At 42.5% G+C, this 22311-nt stretch overlaps 1 protein-coding gene across 1 annotated transcript in view; it reads left to right on the forward strand.

The window, feature by feature from the left end:
- The window catches only part of LOC132826436 (5-hydroxytryptamine receptor 7), a 46557-nt gene extending 35533 nt beyond the window's left edge, over positions 1–11024 (forward strand). Inside the window, exon 2 of the mRNA XM_060842359.1 lies at positions 10271–11024. Within this exon, the coding sequence (XP_060698342.1) occupies positions 10271–11024 (754 nt within the window). The remainder of the gene's footprint in view (positions 1–10270) is intronic.
- Positions 11025–22311: the final 11287 nt, after the last annotated feature.

Consider the following 22311-nt stretch of genomic DNA (forward strand, 5'->3'; position numbering starts at 1 on the left):
TCTCCAGACCTTTGATGATTTTTATAACTTCAATCAAATCTCCCCTGATCTCTCTTCTCTTCAAAGAAAGCAATTCTGGCTTCTGCAGGTTTTGTTTTATGGACTGTCTCATTCCTGGAACCATTCCTATAAATCTCTACTGCACTTTTGTCACTGTGTTCCCACCCTGGCCACCATGAGCTCTGACTGAGTTATAACAGTTGGCCTCTTGCTCTGACAGATCACAGCTCTCACAGCCCCTCTCCTCCATCCAAACAGTCCCTCTCCTCCCACTCTCACAGCCCCTCTCCTCCACTCTCACAACCCCTCTCCTCCATCCAAACAGTCCCTCTGCTCCCACTCTCAAGCCCCAACCCTCCCACTCTCACAGCCCAACTCCTCCCACTGACACAGCCCCTCTTCTCCCACTGTCACAGCCACTCTCCTCCCACTCTCAAAGAAATGGCAGAAGAATTGAATTGGTACTTCAGATTTGTGTTCACTGGGGAAGACACAAGCAATCTCCCTGAGGTAACAGTGCTGAAGGACCTGAACTTAAGGGAATTTATGTTTGCCAGGAATTGGTGTTGGAGAGACTGTTAGGTCTCAAGGTTGATAGGTCCCCGGGGCCTGATGGTCTACATCCCAGGGTACTGAAGGAGGTGGCTCGAGAAATCATGGATGCGTTGATTATTTTACAGACTTTGATAGATTTGGGATCAGTGCCTGCGGATTGGAGGGTGGCTAATGTTGGGCCACTTTTTAAGAAAGGTGGGAGAGAGAAAGCAGGAAATTATAGACCAGCTAGTCTGACCTCAGTGGTGGGAAAGATGGTGGAGTCTATTATAAAGGATGAAATTACGACACATCTGGATAGTAGTAACAGGATAAGTCAGAGTCAGCATGGATTTATGAAGGGGAAATCATGCTTGACTAATCTTCTGGAATTTTTTGAGGATGAAACTCTGAAGATGGACGAGGGAGATCCAGTAGATATAGTGTACCTGGACTTTCAGAAAGCTTTTGATAAAGTCCCACATAGGAGGTTAGTGAGCAAAATTAGGGCGCATGGTATTGGGGGCAAAGTACGAACTTGGATTGAAAGTTGGTTGGCTGAGAGGAAACAAAGAGTAGTGATAAACGGCTCCATTTCGGAATTGCAGGCAGTGACCAGTGGGGTACCACAGGGATCAGTACTGGGACCGCAGCTTTTTACAATATATGCTAATGATATAGAAGATGGTATTAGTAATAACATTAGCAAATTGGCTGATGATACTAAGCTGGGTGGCAGGGTGAAATGTGATGAGGATGTTAGGAGATTACAGGGTGACCTGGACAAGTTAGGTGAGTGGTCAGATGCATGGCAGATGCAGTTTAATGTGGATAAATGTATGGTTATCCACTTTGGTGGCAAGAACAGGAAGGCAGATTACTACCTACATGGAATCAATTTAGGTAAAGGGGCAGTACAGAGAGATCTGGGTGTTCTTGTACACCAGTCAATGAATAAAAAATGAGGTCTGCAGATGCTGGAGATCACAGCTGCAAATGTGTTGCTGGTCAAAGCACAGCAGGCCAGGCAGAGCACCAGTCAATGAAGGTAAGCATGCAGGTACAGCAGGTAGTGAAGAAGGCTAATAGCATGCTGGTCTTCATAACAAGAGGGATTGAGTATAGAAGCAAAGAGATTCTTCTGCAGCTGTACAGGGCCCTGGTGAGACCACACCTGGAGTATTGTGTGCAGTTCTGGTCTCCAAATTTGAGGAAAGACATTCTGGCTATTGAGGGAGTGCAGCGCAGGTTCATGAGGTCAATTCCTGGAATGGCGGGATTACCTTACACTGAAAGACTGGAGTGACTCGGCTTGTATACCCTTGAGTTTAGAAGGCTGAGAGGGGATCTGATTGAGACATGTAAGATTATTAAAGGATTGGACACTCTTGAGGCAGGAAACATGTTTCTGCTGATGGGTGAGTGCTGAACCAGAGGACACAGCTTAAAAATACGGAGGAGACCATTTAGGACAGAGATGAGGAGAAACTTCTTCACCCAGAGAGTGGTGGATGTGTGGAATGCTCTGCCCCAGAGGGCAGTGGAGGCCCAGTCTCTGGTTTCTTTTAAGAAAGCGTTGGATAGAGCTATCAAGGATAGTGGAATCAAGGGTTATGGAGATAAGGCAGGAACAGGATACTGATTAAGGATGATCAGCCATGATCATATTGAATGGTGGTGCAGGCTCGAAGGGCAGAATGGCCTACTCCTGCACCTATTGTCTATTGTCTATTATTGACTGTCACAGCCCCTCTCCTCCCACTGTCACAGCCCCCTCCTCCCACTCACACAGCCCCCCTCCTCCCACTCACACAGCCCCCCTCCTCCCACTCTCACAGCCCCTCTCCTCCCACTCTCACAGCCCCTCTCCTCCCACTCTCACAGCCCCTCTCCTCCCACTGACACAGCCTCTCTCCTCCCACTGTCACAGCCTCTCTCCTCCCACTGTCACAGCCCCTCTCCTCCCACTCTCACAGCCCCCCTCCTCCCACTCTCACAGCCCCCCTCCTCCCACTCTCACAGCCCCTCTCCTCCCCACTGTCACAGCCTCTCTCTTCCCACTGTCACAGCCTCTCTCCTCCCACTGTCACAGCCCCTCTCCTCCCACTCTCACAGCCCCCCTCCTCCCACTCTCACAGCCCCTCTCCTCCCACTCTCACAGCCCCTCTCCTCCCACTGACACAGCCTCTCTCCTCCCACTGACACAACCCCTCTCCTCCCACTGACACAGCCTCTCTCTTCCCACTGACACAGCCTCTCTCTTCCCACTGTCACAGCCTCTCTCCTCCCTCTCTCACAGCCTCTCTCCTCCCACTGTCACAGCCCCTCTCCTCATATTCTCACAGCCCCTCTCCTCCCACTCACACAGTCCCCCTCCTCCCACTCACACAGCCCCTCTCCCCCACTCACAAAGTCCCCCTCCTCCCACTCACACAGTCCCCCTCCTCCCACTCACACAGTCCCCCTTCTCCTACTGTTGCAACCCTTCTCCTCCCACTCTCATGGCCCCCCTCCTATTGAAGGGGCTATTGAAGACATTATTGTTTAGCTATCACCATTGTTAACAGCTAACCCAAGAATGCAACTTTAAAAAAAGGGTTTTGTGATTTACACATGAAAGAAGTGAAACTATCACTGTGTTCTAACAGATGAAAGACTTAACAGATAATCAATTTTTCAATGTATAATTTCAGTTACATCACACTGCAAACTTTTGCTATAAATTCTGTGTTACGATTTAGCCCTCCACTATCACCTGATGAAGGAGCGTTGCTCCGAAAGCTAGTGTGCTTCCAATTAAACCTGTCGGACTATAACCTGATGTTGTGTGATTTTTAACTAAAATATAAGCCATAGTTGTTAATTTAACCTGGGGCAGTGTTTGTAGAGGAATAAGACGGTGTTATTTTCTGGGTCTGTAGATTGTGAAGGAGGAAAAAAGGCCTTAGCAGTGATATGTACTTCTTGTCAGATGTGGGAGTTTAAAGAAAGTTTAAGGGTTACTGCGGATTATATCTGCCATAAATGCTGTTAGATGCAAATCTTATCAGATCGAGTGGATCAGTTGGAGAGACAAATAGAAGCGATGAGGAATTTGCAACAGCAACAGTATGTGATGGATAGCAGTTATAGGAAGGGGGAAAAGTCTCAGATACAGTCACATAGATGGGTTAACTCCAGGAAGGGTAAGAGAGGTAGGCAGCTAGTGCAGGAGTCTTTTGTGGATATACCCATTTCAAATAGGTATGCTGTTTTGGAAAATGTAGGGGGTAATGGATTCTCAGGGGAATGTAGCACAAACAGCCAAGTTTCTGGTATTGAGAATGGCTCCAATGCAACGAGGGGTACATCGGCTTCCAAGAGATCAATTGAGTTAAGGGATTCTGTAGTCAGAGGTACAGACAGACTTTTCTGTGGCCAGCAGAGAAAAAGCAGAATGGTGTGTTTCCCTGGTGCCAGGATCAAGGATGTCTCAGAGAGGGTGCAGAATGTTCTCACGGGGGAGAGGGGCCAGCAGGAGATCATTGTCCGCATTGGAACGAACAACATTGGAAGGGAAAAGGTTGAGACCCTGAAGGGAGATTACAGAGAGTTAGGTAGAATTTTAAAAAGGAGGTCTTCAAGGGTAGTAATATCTGGATTACTCTCATTGCTACGAGCTAGTGAGGGCAGGAATAGGAGGATAGAGCAGATGAATGCATGGCTGAGGAGCTGGTGTATGGGAGAAGGATTCACGTTTTTGGATCATTGGAATCTCTTTTGGGGTACATAGAACATAGAACATTACAGCGCAGTATAGGCCCTTCAGCCCTCGATGTTGTGTCGACCTGTCATATCAATCTGAAGCCCATCTAACCATGTATATCATATGCTTGTCCAATGATGACTTAAATGCACTTGTGACCTGTACAAGAAGGACGGATTGCACCTAAATTGGAAGGGCACTAATATACTGGCAGGGAAATTTGCTAGAACTGCTTGGACGATTTAAACTAGCAAGGTGGGGAGGGGGGTGGGGGTGGGACCGAGGGAGATAGTGAGGAAAGAGATCGATCTGAGATGGGTACAGCTGAGAACAGAAGTGAATCAAACAGTCAGGACAGGCAGGGACAAGGTAGGACTAATAAATTAAACTGCATTTATTTCAATGCAATGGGCCTAACAGGGAACGTAGATGAACTGGGATATCATAGCAATTACAGAAACATGGCTCAGGGATGGGCAGGACTGGCAGCTGAATGTTCCAGGATACAAATGCTACAGGGAGGATAGAAAGGGAGGCAAAAGAGGATGGGGAGTGGCATTTTTGGTAAGGGATAGCATTACAGCTGTGCTGAGGGAGGATATTCCTGGAAATGCATCCAGGGAAGTTATTTGAGTGGAATTGAGAAATAAGAAAGGGATGATCACCTTATTGGGATTGTATTATAGACTCCCCAAAAGTCAGAGGGAAATTGAGAAACAAACTTGTTAGGAGATCTCAACTATCTGTAAGAATAATAGGGTGGTTATGGTAGGGGATTTTAACTTTCCAAACATCAACTGGGACTGTCATAGTGTTAAAGGTTTAGATGGAGAGGAATTTGTTAAGTGTGTACAAGACAATTTTCTGATTCAGTATGTGGATGTACCTATTAGAGAAGGTGCAAAATTTGACCTACTCTTGGGAAATAAGGCAAGGCAGGTGACTGAGGTGTCAGTGGGGGAGTACTTTGGGGCCAGTGACCATAATTCTATTCGTTTTAAAATAGTGATGGAAAAGGATAGACCAGATCTAAAAGTTGAAGTTCTAAATTGGAGAAAGGCCAATTTTGACGGTATTAGGCACGAACTTTCAAAAGCTGATTGGAGGCAGATGTTCGCAGGTAAAGGGACAGCTGGAAAATGGGGAGCCTTCAGAAATGAGATAACAAGAATCCAGAGAAAGTATATACCTGTCAGGGTGAAAGGGAAGGCTGGTAACTATAGGGAATGCTGGATGACTAAAGAAATTGAGGATTTAGTTAAGAAAAAGAAGGAAGCATATGTCAGGTACAGACAGGATAGATCGAGTGAATCCTTAGAAGAGTATAAAGAAAGTAGGAGTATACTTAAGAGGGAAATCAGGAGGGCAAAAGGGCGACATGAGATAGCTTTGGCAAATAGAATTAAGGAGAATCCAAAGGGATTTTACAAATATATTAAGGACAAAAGGGTAACTAGGGAGAGAATAGGGCCCCTCAAAAATCAGCAAGGCGGCCTTTGTGTGGAGCCACAGAAAATGGGGGAGATACTAAATGAATATTTTGCATTAGTATTTACTGTGGAAAAGGATATGGAAGATGTAGACTGCAGGGAAATAGATGATGACATCTTGCAAAATGTCCAGACTACAGAGGAGGAAGTGCTGGATGTCTTGAAACGGTTAAAGGTGGATAAATCCCCAGGACCTGATCAGGTGTACCAGAGAACTCTGTGGGAAACTAGCGAAGTGATTGCTGGGCCTCTTGCTGAGATATTTGAATCATCGATAGTCAGAGATGAGGTGCCGCAAGACTGGAGGGTGGCAAACGTGGTGCCACTGTTTAAGAAAGGTGGAAAGGACAAGCCAGGGAACTATAGACCAGTGAGCCTGACTTCGGTGGTGAGCAAGTTGTTGGAGGGAATCCTGAGGGACAGGATGTATATGTATTTGGAAAGGCAAGGACTGATTCAGGATAGTCAACATGGCTTTGTGCGTGGGAAATCATGTCTCACAAACTTGATTGAGTTTTTTGATGAAGTAACAATGAAGATTGATGAGGGCAGAGCAGTAGATGTGATCTATATGGACTTCAGTAAGGCATTCGACAAGGTTCCCCATGGGAGACTGATTAGCAAGGTTAGACCTCATGGAATACAGGGAGAACTAGCCATTTGGATACAGAACTGGCTGAAAGGTAGAAGCCAGAGGGTGGTGGTGGAGGGTTGTTTTTCAGACTGGAGGCCTATGACCAGTGGAGTGCCACAGGATCGGTGCTGGGCCCTCTACTTTTTGTCATTTGCATAAATGATTTGGATGCGAGCATAAGAGGTACAGTTAGTAAGTTTGCAGATGACACCAAAATTGGAGGTGTTGTGGACAGCGAAGAGGGTTACCTCAGATTACAACAGGATCTTGGACCAGATGGGCCAATGGGCTGAGAAGTGGCAGATGGAGTTTGATTCAGATAAATGCGAGGTGCTGCATTTTGGGAAAGCAAATTTTAGCAGGACTTATACACTTAATGGTAAGGTCCTAGGGAGTGTTGCTGAACAAAGAGACCTTGGAGTGAAGGTTCATAGTGGAAGTGGAGTCGCAGGTAGATAGGATAGTGAAGAAGGCGTTTGGTATGCTTTCCTTTATTGGTCAGAGTATTGAGTACAGGAGTTGGGAGGTCATGTTGCGGCTGTACAGGACATTGGTTAGGCCACTGTTGGAATATTGCGTGCAATACTGGTCTCCTTCCTATCGGAAAGATGTTGTGAAACTTGAAAGGGTTCAGAAAAATTTACGAGGATGTTGCCAGGGTTGGAGGATCTGAGCTACAGGGAGAGGCTGAACAGGCTGGGGCTGTTTTCCCTAGAGTGTTGGAGGCTGAGGGGTGGCCTTATAGAGGTTTACAAAATTATGAGGGGCATGGAAAGGATAAATAGGCAAAGTCTTTTCCCTGGGGTGGGGGAGTCCAGAACTAGAGGGCATAGGTTTAGGGTGAGAGGGGAAAGATATAAAAGAGACCTAAGGACCAACTTTTTCACGCAGAGGGTGGTACGTGTATGGAATGGGCTGCCAGAGGATGTGGTGGAGGCTGGTACAATTGCAACATTTGAGAGCCATTTGGATGGGTATATGAATAGGAAGGGTTTGGAGGGATATAGGCTGGGTGCGGGCAGGTGGGACTAGATTGGGTTGGGATATCTTGTCGGCATGGACAGGTTAGACCAAAGGATCTGTTTCCATCCTGTACATCTCTATGACTCTATGACTCTAAGTGGATAATGTTTTGGGAAGTACTGCATTAAACTGCTGTCCACTCACCCTCTCTTTGCAGTTCCCACATTCACTCATCTTGTTCATGGTCATAAAAAGAGCAGATGCTGGAAGAACTCAGCAGGTCTGATAGTAGCTGTCGAGTTCGTGTTTCTGTTCATTGATCTTTTATCAGAGTAGTTAATGGCTTTATCTTCAGGTCCTGCCTCTTTGAATCTGCTTTCCTCTACATCGCATGCTTGATCCCCTTGTCCTTGCAAGTTGCCATCCAACCTCCCTTTCCTCTCCAAGGTCCTTGAATGTGCAATCACCTCTCACTTTGAGGCATAAATTCCCTGCAATTCCTTATCTGAATGCCTCCAGTCAGGTTTCAGCCTCTGTCACAATACCAACTGCTTAATGTTGCAAAAGACATCCTGTGTGACTGGGGCAGTAGTAAATTATTGCTTCTCTTCCTTCTAAACGTATAAGCCTTCCATGACCATGCCATCCTTCCCTATTGCCCAGGTCTATATCAATATCTGGACCTATATCTTTCCAGTCTTTACCAGAAGAGCTCCTGCAATTGTTTCACTCCCACAACATTAACTCTGGGGTCCATCCCTGGCTTCCTCCTCTTTCTCATCTAACAACAACCTCATAGCAGCATCACCTGAAAACCCTACACTTTTTTAGCTCATGGTACTCAATTGTACATCGCCACCACCTCCTCCAGCTCCCTAAATATCAGAGCTACTATCTCCACCAAAAGCTCTCTTCTCTAGGTATCAACTCTATCCCTCTCACTGACAGCTCTCTGAGGTCAAAGCAAACAATTCACAATCTCAGGGTGATATTTGACTATAAGGTGAGCTCCCAAACACACATTCATCTTACACTTTCATATTATTGCTCAACACCATTCTTTCCTTGGCTCATCTGCTGCTGAATAACTTTGTTAACTTAAGACTGGACAATTCCAATCTCTCCAGGTTGACCTCCCATCTCCTGCCTGACATAGGTTTGTGCTTATCCATTAGTCCGTTGCCCATGTCCTGACTTGAACCAAGGATTGTTCATTGCCCCCAGACTGGCTTTGCTGCAGCTCCAGCAAAGTTCTCATTTCATATATATTGCAGTAATATCCCTAGACTAGAATTGTGAATCTCAGACGAATGTTTTAGGAGCCTCTCTTGTGTCACAGTGGTAGTGTTCCTACCCCTGGACCAAGAGGCCTGGATTCAAGTCCCACCTGCTCCAGAGGTATGTAATAACATCTTTGAACAGGTTGATTAGAAAAAAAAATAGGTTAAATAATCATAGAATCCCTGCAGTTTGGAAGCAGGCCATTCAGATCACTGACTGCATACCTACCCTCCGAAGACCATCTCACCCAGACCCACCCCGCTACCCCATCCTCATAACCCTGCAGTTCCCCTGGCTAATCCACCAAACCTCACATCCCTGGACACTATGGGCAATTTGGCACGACCAATCCACCTAACCTGCATATCTTTGGACTGTGGGAGGAAACTGGAACACCTGGAGGAAACCCATGCAAATACATGGAGAATGTGCAAACTTCACACAGACAGACGCCCAACATTGGAATCAAACCTGGGTCCCTGGCACTGTGAGCAGCACTGCCAACCTCTGAGCCACCATGCCACCCCCAAATCCAAAATAAATTCACATCCTTATTTTGATATCACTGCATGGTTTCACCCATTCCCTTTCTCTGTAATCTCCTCCAATCCTACAACCCTCTGATATTTCTGTAATTCTCTAATTTTCAGCTCTTAACCAGTTTGTCACTGCCCTTAACTATGATAGGGTTAGGGTTAATGCTGGGCTGAAGCTCCGTAATGTCCTTCTTAAAGGTCTCACCAAGTCAAGTCTCTCTTCTTCCTTTAAGAGATTCTTTCAACCTTACTTCTTTACGTTTTTGTGGCTGAGTGGCAGAGGTTTCTCTCTATTTTCTAATCAGCCAGTTCAGAGATGTTATTCCACACATCTGGAGCAGGTAGAACTTGAACGCTGGTCTCATGGCTCCGAGCTAGGACACTATAACTGTGATAGTTTCTAACTGATCTGTTTACCAATGTTAATACACATCTCTTGAGCAGGTGAGGCTTGAACCTGGATCTCCTGGATTAGAGGCAAGGGCACTCCCACTGTACCACAAGAGCCCTCAGTGGCAGGTTTTATTTATTTTTCTTTCATGAAATGATAAAGTTACATTTAATTTTAATCCTGTCTGCACCAAACGGAATTTATACCAGTGAGTGTTGGTCATCCAGCCTATTGGCATTCACATGAAGCTGGTATTTCTTTGCGGTTGGCAGAAGCATCAAGAGAGTTACCAATTGTATAATAAATGGTAAACAATGCCGTAAGTATCTTTACGTAGGAAATGGTCTGATCCTCATCAGGCCTTTTCTCATCAACCTGTTTAGAGATGTTATTACACACCACTGGAGTGGATGGGACTGAACCCAGGCCTCCTGACCTCGAGGTAGAGACACTACAACTGGGCCACAAGGGTGCCCACAGTTGATGTGAACATCTTGGAGCCTTTTACAATACTAAAGTCACCATGTCAATGCAAGTTGTTGTAGACCCAGTTGTGGACATGGAATTAAGTGTAGCCGGAAAAGATCCTTTCTGTTATAGTGGCAGTCCTACACGTAGACATTTTTCTTAACTTTCAAAGGAATAGAAAGTGATTGTGTTGAACAATCGCCAATGACCATTTCTTTTCTGTTGCAGGTATTTGGGAATAACCAGACCATTGACATATCCGGTCAGACAGAATGGGAAAGGCATGGCTAAAATGATCCTTTGTGTGTGGCTGCTGGCTGCATCCATCACACTGCCACCTCTGTTTGGCTGGGCCAAGAACATCAATGACGGCAAGGTCTGCCTGATCAGCCAAGACTTTGGTTACACCATTTACTCTACAGCAGTGGCATTCTATATCCCAATGTCAGTCATGCTGCTTATGTACCATCAGATTTTCAAGACTGCTAAGAGGAGTGCTGCTAAACATACATTTGCGGGCTTCCCTCGGCCAGGTGACAAACGCATGAGTGAGGCGGCCAAAATAGGAGTGAAACCACGCAAGGAATCAGAAGAATGCACCCACTTTGCCCGACTTCTGAAAAATGATAGGAAGAACATGTCAATTTTCAAAAGGGAGCAGAAAGCTGCGACCACCCTAGGCATTGTGGTCGGGGCATTCACTGTGTGCTGGCTGCCGTTTTTCATACTATCTACTGCAAGACCTTTCATCTGTGGCACTGAGTGCAGCTGTATACCCCTTTGGTTGGAGAGAACGATCATGTGGTTTGGCTACACAAATTCTCTGCTGAACCCATTCATTTATGCACTATTCAACAGAGACCTGCGGACAACCTATCACAATCTGTTGAGGTGCAGGTACAGGAATATTAATCGTAAACTTTCTGCTGCGGGCATGCACGAAGCTCTAAAGCTGGCAGAGAGGCCAGAACTGATACTGTAAGAGGGACAAGGTACTTTGAAATGGAAATACCTCAGGGAGAGAAGAATTCTCTTTAAGTCTGTGAACTGTTGTTGCTGGGTCTTGGGCTTTTTAGAAACAGCTTCATTCATCAGGTACCTTTCATGCAGTGACTCCCTGAGATGGGCTGGTTCTCTAGATAACATCAGGTGGGAGTATGATAGGAGTTCAGTCGTTTTTAGTGGGCACCATGTAATGAAGGACTCAGGTTCCCACTGGACTCTTCATTTGCCCAATCAACCTGGGATCTTAGGAGATCATTGGGCCCAAGATGCAATGTTGAAGTATCACTGGATGGGGCCAGTTCCGCTACTACTGAACATAGAATGGCCTAAACAGTGCTGTACAGCATAATGCTCTCCCTGACAGCACGCACCCACTTCTCCCTGATGAGTCAGCACTCCTCCCTTCTGTTTGTCACCTCCCCGGCTCAACCATCCCTTTTAGCTGATTGCAACCAGGTATGGTCTGCAGACCAGTTGTCATGCTTTATTTTCTTCTCAATCAGCAAGCCTCTCAAAACACCAAAACAAGATGGTTTTTGACTCTGATCTTTCCCATTGTTCCCCCAGCCTGTCCCTTCAAAATCAACGTCATCATGAGACAAGTAAGCCATCAAAACTTGCCCCACCTTTTTCGGACTGTCGTCTTGTTTCACTAATCCCTCAATTCCTCCCCCCCCAAAGTTTTAGAGAATTGTCTGTGTCGAGCATTGCAACTACCCAACTTCTGGAAACATTCTTAACAGCTTTGATTGTATATTAGAAGGGGTAATGATTAAAGGAAGAACCAGCATTTATGTAGTGCCTGTCATAACCTCAGGACCTCCCAATGTGCTTTATAGCAAATTAAGTACTTTTTAAAAATGTATCTGTTGTTAAATTGATGAAATTGCAGCAGTTAATTTATACACAGCAAATTCCAATCATTATAATGACTAGGGCATGTGTTTTAAGTGCTGGTTGAGGGATAAATATTGAACAAAAGAGAAATCCACTGAGCTTCTTCACAATAATGATATGGCTCTGTTATGTTTACCTGGAAAGTCAGATCGGCCACTAGTTTTGCATTTCACCTGAATTCACCAACAGTGCAGCACACCCTCAATAAAACCAGGAGATTATGATAACAGGAGTATGAGTAGGCCAATTCGTCCATCTAGCCTGCTTCCTCATTCAATACAATATGGCAAATTGTAGGTAACATTACTTTCCTGCCTGCACCTCCACCTTGGTTCTCTTACTGGATCAGAAACCATCCCCCTCCCCCAAGATCTTAAATGTTTCAATTGAATCACCCCTCATTATTCTAAACTTCAAAATATGTGAGCTCAACCTTTCCTTATAAGACAATATCTTTGACCCAGGAATCTTGTCAGTCAACCTTCTCTGAACTACTTCCAATGGGAATATAAACTATATTTAAGCTTCTGCACTTGTGTCTCTAGAATACAACTTGAACACATGACTCAGGGATGCAAGTGCTATCACTGAGCTATAGTTGACAAGTATGACACTCATTCCCTTTTATCTGTTTCAAACATTTTCATTAGATTCTTTTTTCAGTCTCTGGAAGCTTGAATGGAAACTCTGGGTAGAACATGGACCAGTGTTAACTTGGAAGTATTCTCCAGCACTGAGTCCAACTTGTGAAAAAAATGAGGAGAAGCCAATGAAACATCTAGCCATTAGATTAGAATACTTACAGTGTGGAAACAGGACCTTCGGCCCAACAAGTCCACACTGACCCGCCAAAGTGCAACCTACCCAGGCCCATTCCCCTACATTTACCCCTTCACCTAACACTACGAACAATTTAGCATGGCCAATTCACCTAATGTGCACATTTTTGGACTGTGGGAGGAAACCGGAGCACCCGGAGGAAACCCACACAGACACAGGGAGAATGTCAGTCGCCTGAGGTGGGAATTGAACCCGGGTCTCTGGCGCTATGAGGCAGCCGTGCTAACCAGATTGAGCAATGGTGGCATAGTGGTATTGTTACTGGTTTAGTAATCCAGAGAGTCTGGTAATGCATAGTAGGATCTTGTGGTGCATTGATAATGTCTCCAATTCTGGACCAGAAGGCCTGGGTTCACAACCCAACTGCCCCAAAGTTATGTGAAGATATGCCGGAACAGGTTAGTTGATGTAGTGTTTCAGAAGGGGCTCTAGTGACACAGTGGTATTGTCACTACCTTTGGGTTAGAAGGCTTAAGTCTGAGACATGTTGTAACATTTCTTTAGTAATTGGAACCAGATGGACCTTGTAGATGTGAGATCGTTGATTGGGGTCATTAACCTGGGCCAATCAGGAAGCTCTGGCTGACCAAAATAAACAGAGGATTTCTAAAATTGTTTTTTGCTGTGTTTGTTTAAGAGAAGAAAAAAAAGGGCTAGATTGGAAAATGGGGCCGGATGGGATAACATGCCAGACAGGATAATAGAGCCAGATTAGATAATCGGGCCACATGGGATAATAGCATTGGACTGGATAAGACAGCAGAATGGGATATTAAAAAATATATATATTTTAAAAAGGGGATTTAGAATCTCCTCAGTCCTGTGGAGTAACTCTGAGCTGGCTGGCCACAGCTGGAATACTGTGCACAAGCAAATAAAGGGTGACTTGGTGACAGGATACTGGTCTCTGTGCAGTTATTTCAATCTCTGAACAGGTTGATTAAAAAACACATAGCCATTCTCTGATTGCAGTGGCAATGGTGGGGAGAAAGAGCAATTTCACACTGAGCAAATTGAATCAATAGTCACAGCAAGCGGGTGGTAGGCTATCAGGATTAGGTGGGAATATGGAAGTGAGATTGGCTGTGATCTTATTAAATGGTGCAGCAGAATCAAGAGGCAAAAAGACTGCTCCTGCTCCTGACAAATATGTTCATCTGGCACTCCAGGTCACCAGAGGTTAGTACTGGGTGAAAGTTGTAACCAGAACTTTAGGAATAATTTTTGATTGTCATTTTTCCATACCAGTGTTTACAATTGAGTTCTTCATTACATGGACCCTAGAATAATTTCAGCTAAGTTGGCATTTATTATTTTCATTTATCATATGACCTTGGAAAATTTGATAGACTCTTGGCGGAAATTGTAAATCCTATACAACAGATTTGAACACTTTCTTTGTTGGCAAAGGACAATGCAGAGACATAGGGATGAGGTGCATAAATTCCTTCTAACTGTGAGGGTAGATAAATTCAAGAAAAGACCAAAATTTACCTTTTTCGTTCCTGGTCCCTCCAAAATCTCCATTCTTACAGTTTGGTTTTTGCCTTTAATTCTGACCTTGGTGTCACCCTCAGGAATTTCTGATTATGTCTCCACAGAGACAACTTTGTAAAATTTATACTAAGCAATTCCATTGAATTAAACAGAACTTCCAACTCTTGAGAAATGGAAAAAAAATTGAACAACCAAGAATAGGGAGATGTGAATGAAGCTAATTGCACAGTGGTGCTTCACACAACCACTTCAGATAAAGTGGATGGAAACCGTTGAAACCTTTCTGTGTAACATCTAGCCTAATTTTGGAAACTGTCTATTAATTTTAGAATTGCAGGCGGTATTTTGAGAAACACAAACAGAAAGGATAGTACTTGGTTTGACAGGTATTGGATATTCCACTGACATGGAGAGTTGGCATTTAGTTGAAAGATGAGTTTCAATTTTCGTTTTCAACTTAATGACTAGAAGTGAAAAATATACTGGGGTAGAAATTGTTTTTTTTTTAGTTGGTTACTGAGTAGAAGATTGTTCAGATTCTTGGATCATTGGGATCTCTTTTGGGGTAGAAAAGACCAGTTCAAAAGTGACGAGTTTCACCTGAACTGGAAAGGGACCAATATCCTGGTGGAAAGATTTGCAATTTCTAATTCGGGAGCCTTTAAATTATTGGCGAGGGGGTTTCGGGATTCTTAAGTAGCAGTGAAAATAGAAAGACAGGTTAGGATGATTCTGAATCAGAAAAGAGCAAGTTAGTTAGAAAAGACAGATGAGCAAGTCAGAGAATGAGGTAACTCTGAAGAATTAAGCTGCTTTTATTTTAATGCAAGTGGTCTTACAGTAAGGATGATGAACTCACGACATGTATGAAATATGGGATTGGTTTGTCATAGCTATTACACAAACTTTGCTGAGGGAAGGACAGGACAGACAGCTCAATGTTTTGGGTTTCAGATGCTATAGGAAGGATAGAAAGGGAGGCAAGAGAGGAGAGGGAGTGATGTTTTTGATTAAGGAAAACATTTCTACTGCAATTAGAAAGGAAATTTCTGAAGCATTGTCCAGTGAAAATATATGGGTTGAAATTAGAAATAAGAAAGGAATGATCACCTTGATAGGATTGTATTATAGGCCCCACCCAAACAGTCAGAGGGAAATTGAGGAGCAAATATGTAGAGCAGTCTCAGATATACATAAGAATAATAGGGTTATCATAGTAGGGGATTTTAATCTTCCAAACCCTGACTGGGACTGCCGTAGTGTTAAAGGTTTGAATAGTGAGAAATTTGTTAAATGTATTCAAGAAAAGTTTCGTTATCAACATGTAAATGTCTCCACTAGAGAAGGAGCAAATCTTGGCCTTCTCTTGGGAATTAAGGCAGGGCAAGTGACTGAAGTGATGGTAGTGTAACATTTTGGGACTAATGATCATAATTCTATTAGTTTTAAAATAGTGATGGAAAAGGGTAAGCCTTCCACAAGAGTTAAAGTTCTTGGAGTAAGGCAACTTTTAATGGAATGAGACAAGAACTTTCAAAGTTAGATTGGAGTAGAGTATTCACAAGTAAAGGACTGACTGACAAGTTGGAGGCTTTTAAAATGTGATAAAGACAGTTCAGAGGCATTATGTTCCTGTTAGTGTGAAGGGTAAGGCTGGTAAGATTACGGAACAATGAATGAATAAAAATATTGAGGTTCTAGTCAAGAATAAAGGAGTATCATATATTAGATTATTGACCAATTGGGATCAAATGAATCTCTTAAAGTGTATAAACAGTGCAGGAGCATTCTTAAGAGGGAAATCAGGAAGGTAAAGAAGAAACAAGAAAGAGCCTTGCCAGATAAGGTTAAGGATAATCCAAAGAGGTTCTATACATACATTAAGACAACTAGGGAGAGAATCAGGCACCTTAAAGATCAACAAGGTCAACCTCAGAGGACGAGTGATGTTAAATGAATATTTCATGTCAGTTTCTATTTTTCCATGGAGAAAGAAATAGGAGCTAGAGAACTCCGGGCAATAAGTATTGATAATCTGAAAACATTTCACAATACAGAAGAAGAGGTGCTGGAGATCTTAGAAAATGTAAAGTTGGATAAATCTCAAGGCATTATCAAATGTGAGAAGTGGTGGAGACTGGGACAATTACAACATTTAAAAGGCATCTGGATGGGTATATGAATAGGAAGGGTTTAGAGGGATATGGGCCAGGTGCTGACAAATGGGACTAGCTTAATTTAGGAAATCTGGTCAGTATGGATGAGTTGGGCTAAAGGGTCTGTTTCCATGCTGTAATCTCTATGACTTTAAATGTGTCCAAAGACATTTTGGGAAGTTAATGAGGGAATTGGAGGGCCCCTAACAAATATATTTGCATTATCTATAGCCACGGGTGAGATACTGGCAGACTGGAGGGTGGCTCATGTTGTACCTTTATTTAAGAAAGACTGTAAGGGAAATATAGACCTGTGAGTCTGACATCAGTGATAGGTAAGTTGTTGAAGCTGATAGCATTGACCTGTGTTTGGAGAGGGAAGGAATGATTAGAGATAGTCAGCATGGCTTTGTGCATGGGAAATCATGGCTCACAAACTTAATTGATTTTCTTGGGGAAGTAACCAAAAAGATTGTGGAAGGCAGAGCAATAGACGTTGTTTACCTGGGCTTTAGTAAAGCCTTTGTTCAGGTTCCACATGGTAGATGAATTAGTAAAGTTCGATCACATGGGATTCTGGATGAGCTTGCTAATTGGATACAAGATTGGCTTTACGGTAGGAGATAGAGAGCAGTGGGAGTGGTGGATTGTTATTTAGACTGGAACCCCATGACCTTCAGTCTTCCACAGGGATCGGTACAGGGTCCACTTTTGATTTCAATTTATATAATTGTTTTGGCTGAGAATATAGGAAGCATAGTTAGGACGTTTGCAGATGACACCAAAATTGGTTCTATAATGAAGAAGGTTATCTAAGATTACAAAGAGATCTTGATCAATTGGATCAATGCGCTGAGGAGTGGCAGATGGAGTTTAATTTGGATAAGTGCGAGAGATTGCATTTTGGTAAAACAAACAAGTGCAGGATTTACACAATTAATAGTAGGGCCTTGGGTAGAGTTGTAGAACAGAACGACCTTGGGGTTCAGGTGGATAATTCTTTGAATTTGTGACACAGGCAGACGGGTGGTTAAGAAGGTGCTTAGCACACTTGTCTTCATTGCTCAGACCTTTGGGTATAGGAGTTGGGATGTCATGCTGAGGTTGGACAGGACGTTGGTGAGGCCTGTTCTCGCATACTGTGTGCAGTTCTGGTAAATCTGGTATAGGAAGGATATTATTAAACTGGACAGCGTTCAGAAAAGATTTACCAGGATGTTGCCAAGAATGGAAGGTTCAAGTTATAAAAATAGGCTGGATAGATTGGGACTTTTTCACTGGAGTTTGGGACATTGAGGGGTGACCTTATAGAGATTTATAAAATCATGAGGGACATAAATAAGATGAATACCAAAGGTCTTTTCCCTCAGGTGGAGAAGTTCAAAACTAGGGGACATATTTTTAAGGTGAGGGGGGAAAGATTTAAAAAAGACGCAAGGGGGCAGCGTTTTTACACAGAGTAGATGGTGTGGAATGAACTGCTAGAGGAAGTGGTGGATGCAGATACAGTTACAACATTTAACCAATGTTTGGATAAGTTCATGAATAGGAAAGGTTTGGAGGCCAAACTCTCACACTTGGGATTAGTTTAGTTTGGGATGTGGTCAGCATGAATTAGTTGGACTGATGGATCTGTTTCCATGCTGTATGACTGTCTGAAAATGGCTCTATTATTTTCCAATTTCAATTAACTCATAAGAATTGTTCCTCATCTTTTCAATATTATGGAGATGTCTTGATGTGCAGATGATCACAAAGCTTTTTGACTTGAATGTCTGAACCTTCAGTGAACATAAAAAATACTTTCCGTTAGAATGAGTGAGCTGTAAAGATTTTGATAGATTTGTTGGATAGCAAGCGGTTGGCGTTGCATGTAATTCATTCAATGCTGCCATCTATCTGAGAAAGAACCCAAGAGTCCAAGTAAAAATCATTCATTCCATCCATTTTACTGTCTATTCTTAGACATTACTTCATCAGGATACAATTGATAAGCAAGTCCATAGAATATTGTTCATGCACATGTCAAACACCACTGGTACCTTGGTAATGCACAGATGATGGTATTGGTAAATTGGATTGACGATATGTTTGAATTTGGCCTCCCCATTCCCTGCCACTATTTAGGCCCCTTTGCTGTGTAGTGGATTCTGGAATGAAAATAGAGCATATTGCTTGCAGGATCTATTTCATTCAACAATTGACAGCTATTCTTCAAAAACTATGATCATACCACCTCCAATACCTATATTGCATTGGTTGGGATTATTATTGTCAGTGCATTTTAATTTTATGCCAAAACAAACTGGTGCTATTGTGCTGTTGCTTGGACTTTACACCTACAGGGAGAAATAAATCCCATAATCATGCGATCCCATGGCATTGTAACAGGAAGTTTTACAGGCTTTCTCAAGTATCCACAGAATTCTTCAGAAACAATCATGGTTTTATAAGCTACTGCATTATATGATGGATACCTATCATTTGAAAAATGGAAACCCTTCAAGTTAGCTGATCTCAGCAAAGTAGAAGATTATTCCATACATTTCCATGAGTTAAGTTGTTTTGTATCTGGCTTTGTGCTCCCCTTCTTGTGATGTAAGTTGTATGAAATGTGAATTTCAAAATGTGAATTGCAGAATATATGTTCATGTTGGATTTTGTCTTTGCTGATCAATGTTTAATATATATCACGTACTGCAATGCAATTTACAGATGGACAAATTCTTCTATGTTCAAGATGATATAGCCACCAACAACAAATTGTATTTGAGGTGGAACTGAATGCTCCCACAAGAAAAAAAAACATTCCTTATTTTTTGGATATGGTTTATGAAGGTATTAGGCAGGCACGTAAAAGGTATGACTCCATGCTCGCACTCCCTCCAAGCTGCTCAAGTGCATGACTGTGGTACAATCATGGCAACAGGCTGCTCACAAGCTGCCCCCCTTAAAGGTACTGAGTGTGCAGCTGTACTACAAACACAAAGCTGTACTGAAATAACCAGGCTGAGCATAACAAAGAATATTTAGGGGGGCTATTGCCGATCATCGATCATTGTCATGTGACAGCAGATAATGAAGAAACATGTTTTCCATACTTTTTGACAGTTTCTTCTGATTAGGATTTGTTACACCAAACCTGTTGTTCATGACTGTATTTGCTATTCATTGTATTTACACAGGAATAATTGTTGCTTGAAATTGCAGTTTATGTGAAGTATTTTTCCCAAGAATAATCCATTAAACCAACTATTGCAAGCACAGTTCCTTCTCATTAAACTGCCAATGATTAATCCAGATACCATTCTGCACTGAGGCTTAGCTAATTGTTTGCCTTCAGAACATCTTGGGATATTCAGGAGATTGAACATGATGCCCAGGTCTGAATCGTAACAAAATCACTGTTATGCCAACCTTGTGATATTTATTTTTTGTAAATATATGGAATACTTAAAATCCTGGATTTAAAAGAGATTAGAAAACAAAATGCCTGATTTAACCCAAATGACACATGGTTTTGTGATATTGATTGTAGTCAAAAGACGTACTCCATTAAGAGTCTGTAAGCATTAGGAATGCAACTGAAACATTAAAGACGATGTCCACAAGTTTTGTGTTTTAACTTACATGGCTTATCTTGTTTTAATTGCTCCTGTCGGGATGGACATTAAATCAAAGATGGGAGGGATGAGTGGTACTAGTTCAAAGTCAGAAACTGCAGAACAACAAGGTTCCCAAATGGTCTGCTGAAGTTAGAAATACTTTTTGCCATTGTTTCCTGAGTGTGACCAGCCAGATTGAGATGTGTCAAAAGGATACAGTTTATATTGCCAGGTACAGCCTTTTGAGTGAAGACAAGGAAGGATGAGATCTGTGATGCCAAGTAGTTGGGGGTTCCAGGGAAGATCATGGTCCAGCTTTGTGTAAAATTACAGAGCTGGCAATGATCAAGGTACACAGCTAGGCAGCACTGGGGAGACAGGGATTGGAATGGACATACTAGTAGCCAGGGGAAGACCAGAAGCTAGAAGACCAGGGGAAATTGGAAAAGGAACAAGGTGAGAAATTGGAAACCATATGGAGGGGTTTGTAAAAACTGAGATGGGAGATCACAATGCTCAGGAAGGTGAATCAGGATCAGCAGCCATCTAGAGCAGGTTGGAAAGGTAGCTACAGGGCCTTGGTGAAATTGATGTATCAGCAGGTATGTGGTATGGCACTGATCTCCTGGATCCAGGAACTGTCAGTTCCTTCACCTGTATTCTGTCGAAGAAAACACCACTGATTTGAGTTACAGTTAAAATAATTTCTGAATAGTACACACACTCACATTATGCACATTACAAATGCACCAGCAGGTTCAGGAACAGCTTCTTCCCCACCATTATTAGACTGATGAATGGACTCTATAGCCTCAAATAATGCTGATCTTGCTAATAATACACTTGCCAAGTGCAATGTAACCTGTAAGCCTCTAAGTTTTTCTGATCTGTACATCCTTGCATTTTATGGTCTGCATGTATTGCTCACAAACAAAGCTTTTCACTGTACCTCGGTACATGTGACAATAAATCCATCAATCAATCTATAACCACTTAATTGGCCATCCTTTTCCAGTAGGTTGATTGCTGGCCCTATTTCCAAAAACCTGGATATGGGCAAGTTGGAAGTGGTTTGGTTTGAGATTCAGATTTCTAAAACTCTAGCATTCAACTGGACCCAAATACACCCATTTTGGAGCTCTCTCCACTGTCTTTACCTTGAGTACCCACTTAAAACATGTCAGAGAAAGAGGCACAGTAAAAAATCATTAAAGATACTAAAATGATTCTTGTATACGAGTAAACTTAAACAATAAGCAAACAGCAACAAAGATGAGAATGTGTTCCATCCCATCAGGATAATGATTTTAAATGCAATTTTATGCTTGCATATATTTTCATTTGTATAATAGTCATACATTTTTAAAGTTTCATTACTTTATCTTGATACTTCAGAGACTCCCATTTCATTGACATATGCAAATAGTGGTTATGTTCTGTTTTTGCATGATTATATATATTTTTGGAGGTTTTTAAAACTGTATTTATACATGCTTCAATTTGTCTGAGTGTTACATCATTGCTGTCCTATTGTATTTATTACCCTCTTTATTCAAATTTTAAAAAAACAGCTGAGAGTAGAGGCATGGTAACTGGGCACATCAGTTAAGAGGAATACAGGTACAAAGCCCTACTCCTGAGGTCACACATATTGCATTTGGATTAATAAAAAAACTATACATAGGGTTTTATATCAGTGTATGTTCTGTGCTGGGAAGATGGGTTCCACAAATTAAATTATATCCTAGCTGCTTTATCAACAACTAGAAGCAGAGATAAGACTGAAAACAAATTTCTTCCTCAATTCTGAGGAATTTAATGAGAATGAACTTCCTTGAGTTAGAAATTAGAGACATTTAAAAGGTACAGTGTATTTTTGGCTTTTAAAATGCAGATCTGAGAAACCAGATGATCAAAGTTTAAATCGAAGGCAGAAATGTGAGAAGCAGCCAATACACTTCATCATCCCAGTTTTGCAACACGTAATATTCACATCTAAAGATGAACCCAAGGAATGTTTTGGTCTACTGAGAAAAGCAGGGTCCAATCTAGAAATAGATTTGTTCAGACTTGAATGACCACTCAACAGAATGTCTACATGATATGTGGCAGGATGAGATTTCTATCTGCCCACTGCTGTCTACCATCTACTCCTCACCAACCCCAACCATGTTTGAAATTTCCAGGTAAATTTTATTTAATTACCTTGAACAAATTCCATTAAACTCCTATTTCATCCAAACCCACACCATGACCATCTAGAAGGGGA

The sequence above is a fragment of the Hemiscyllium ocellatum genome, chromosome 22 (genome assembly GCF_020745735.1).
Source record: "Hemiscyllium ocellatum isolate sHemOce1 chromosome 22, sHemOce1.pat.X.cur, whole genome shotgun sequence".
Classification (NCBI taxonomy): Eukaryota; Metazoa; Chordata; class Chondrichthyes; order Orectolobiformes; family Hemiscylliidae; genus Hemiscyllium; species Hemiscyllium ocellatum.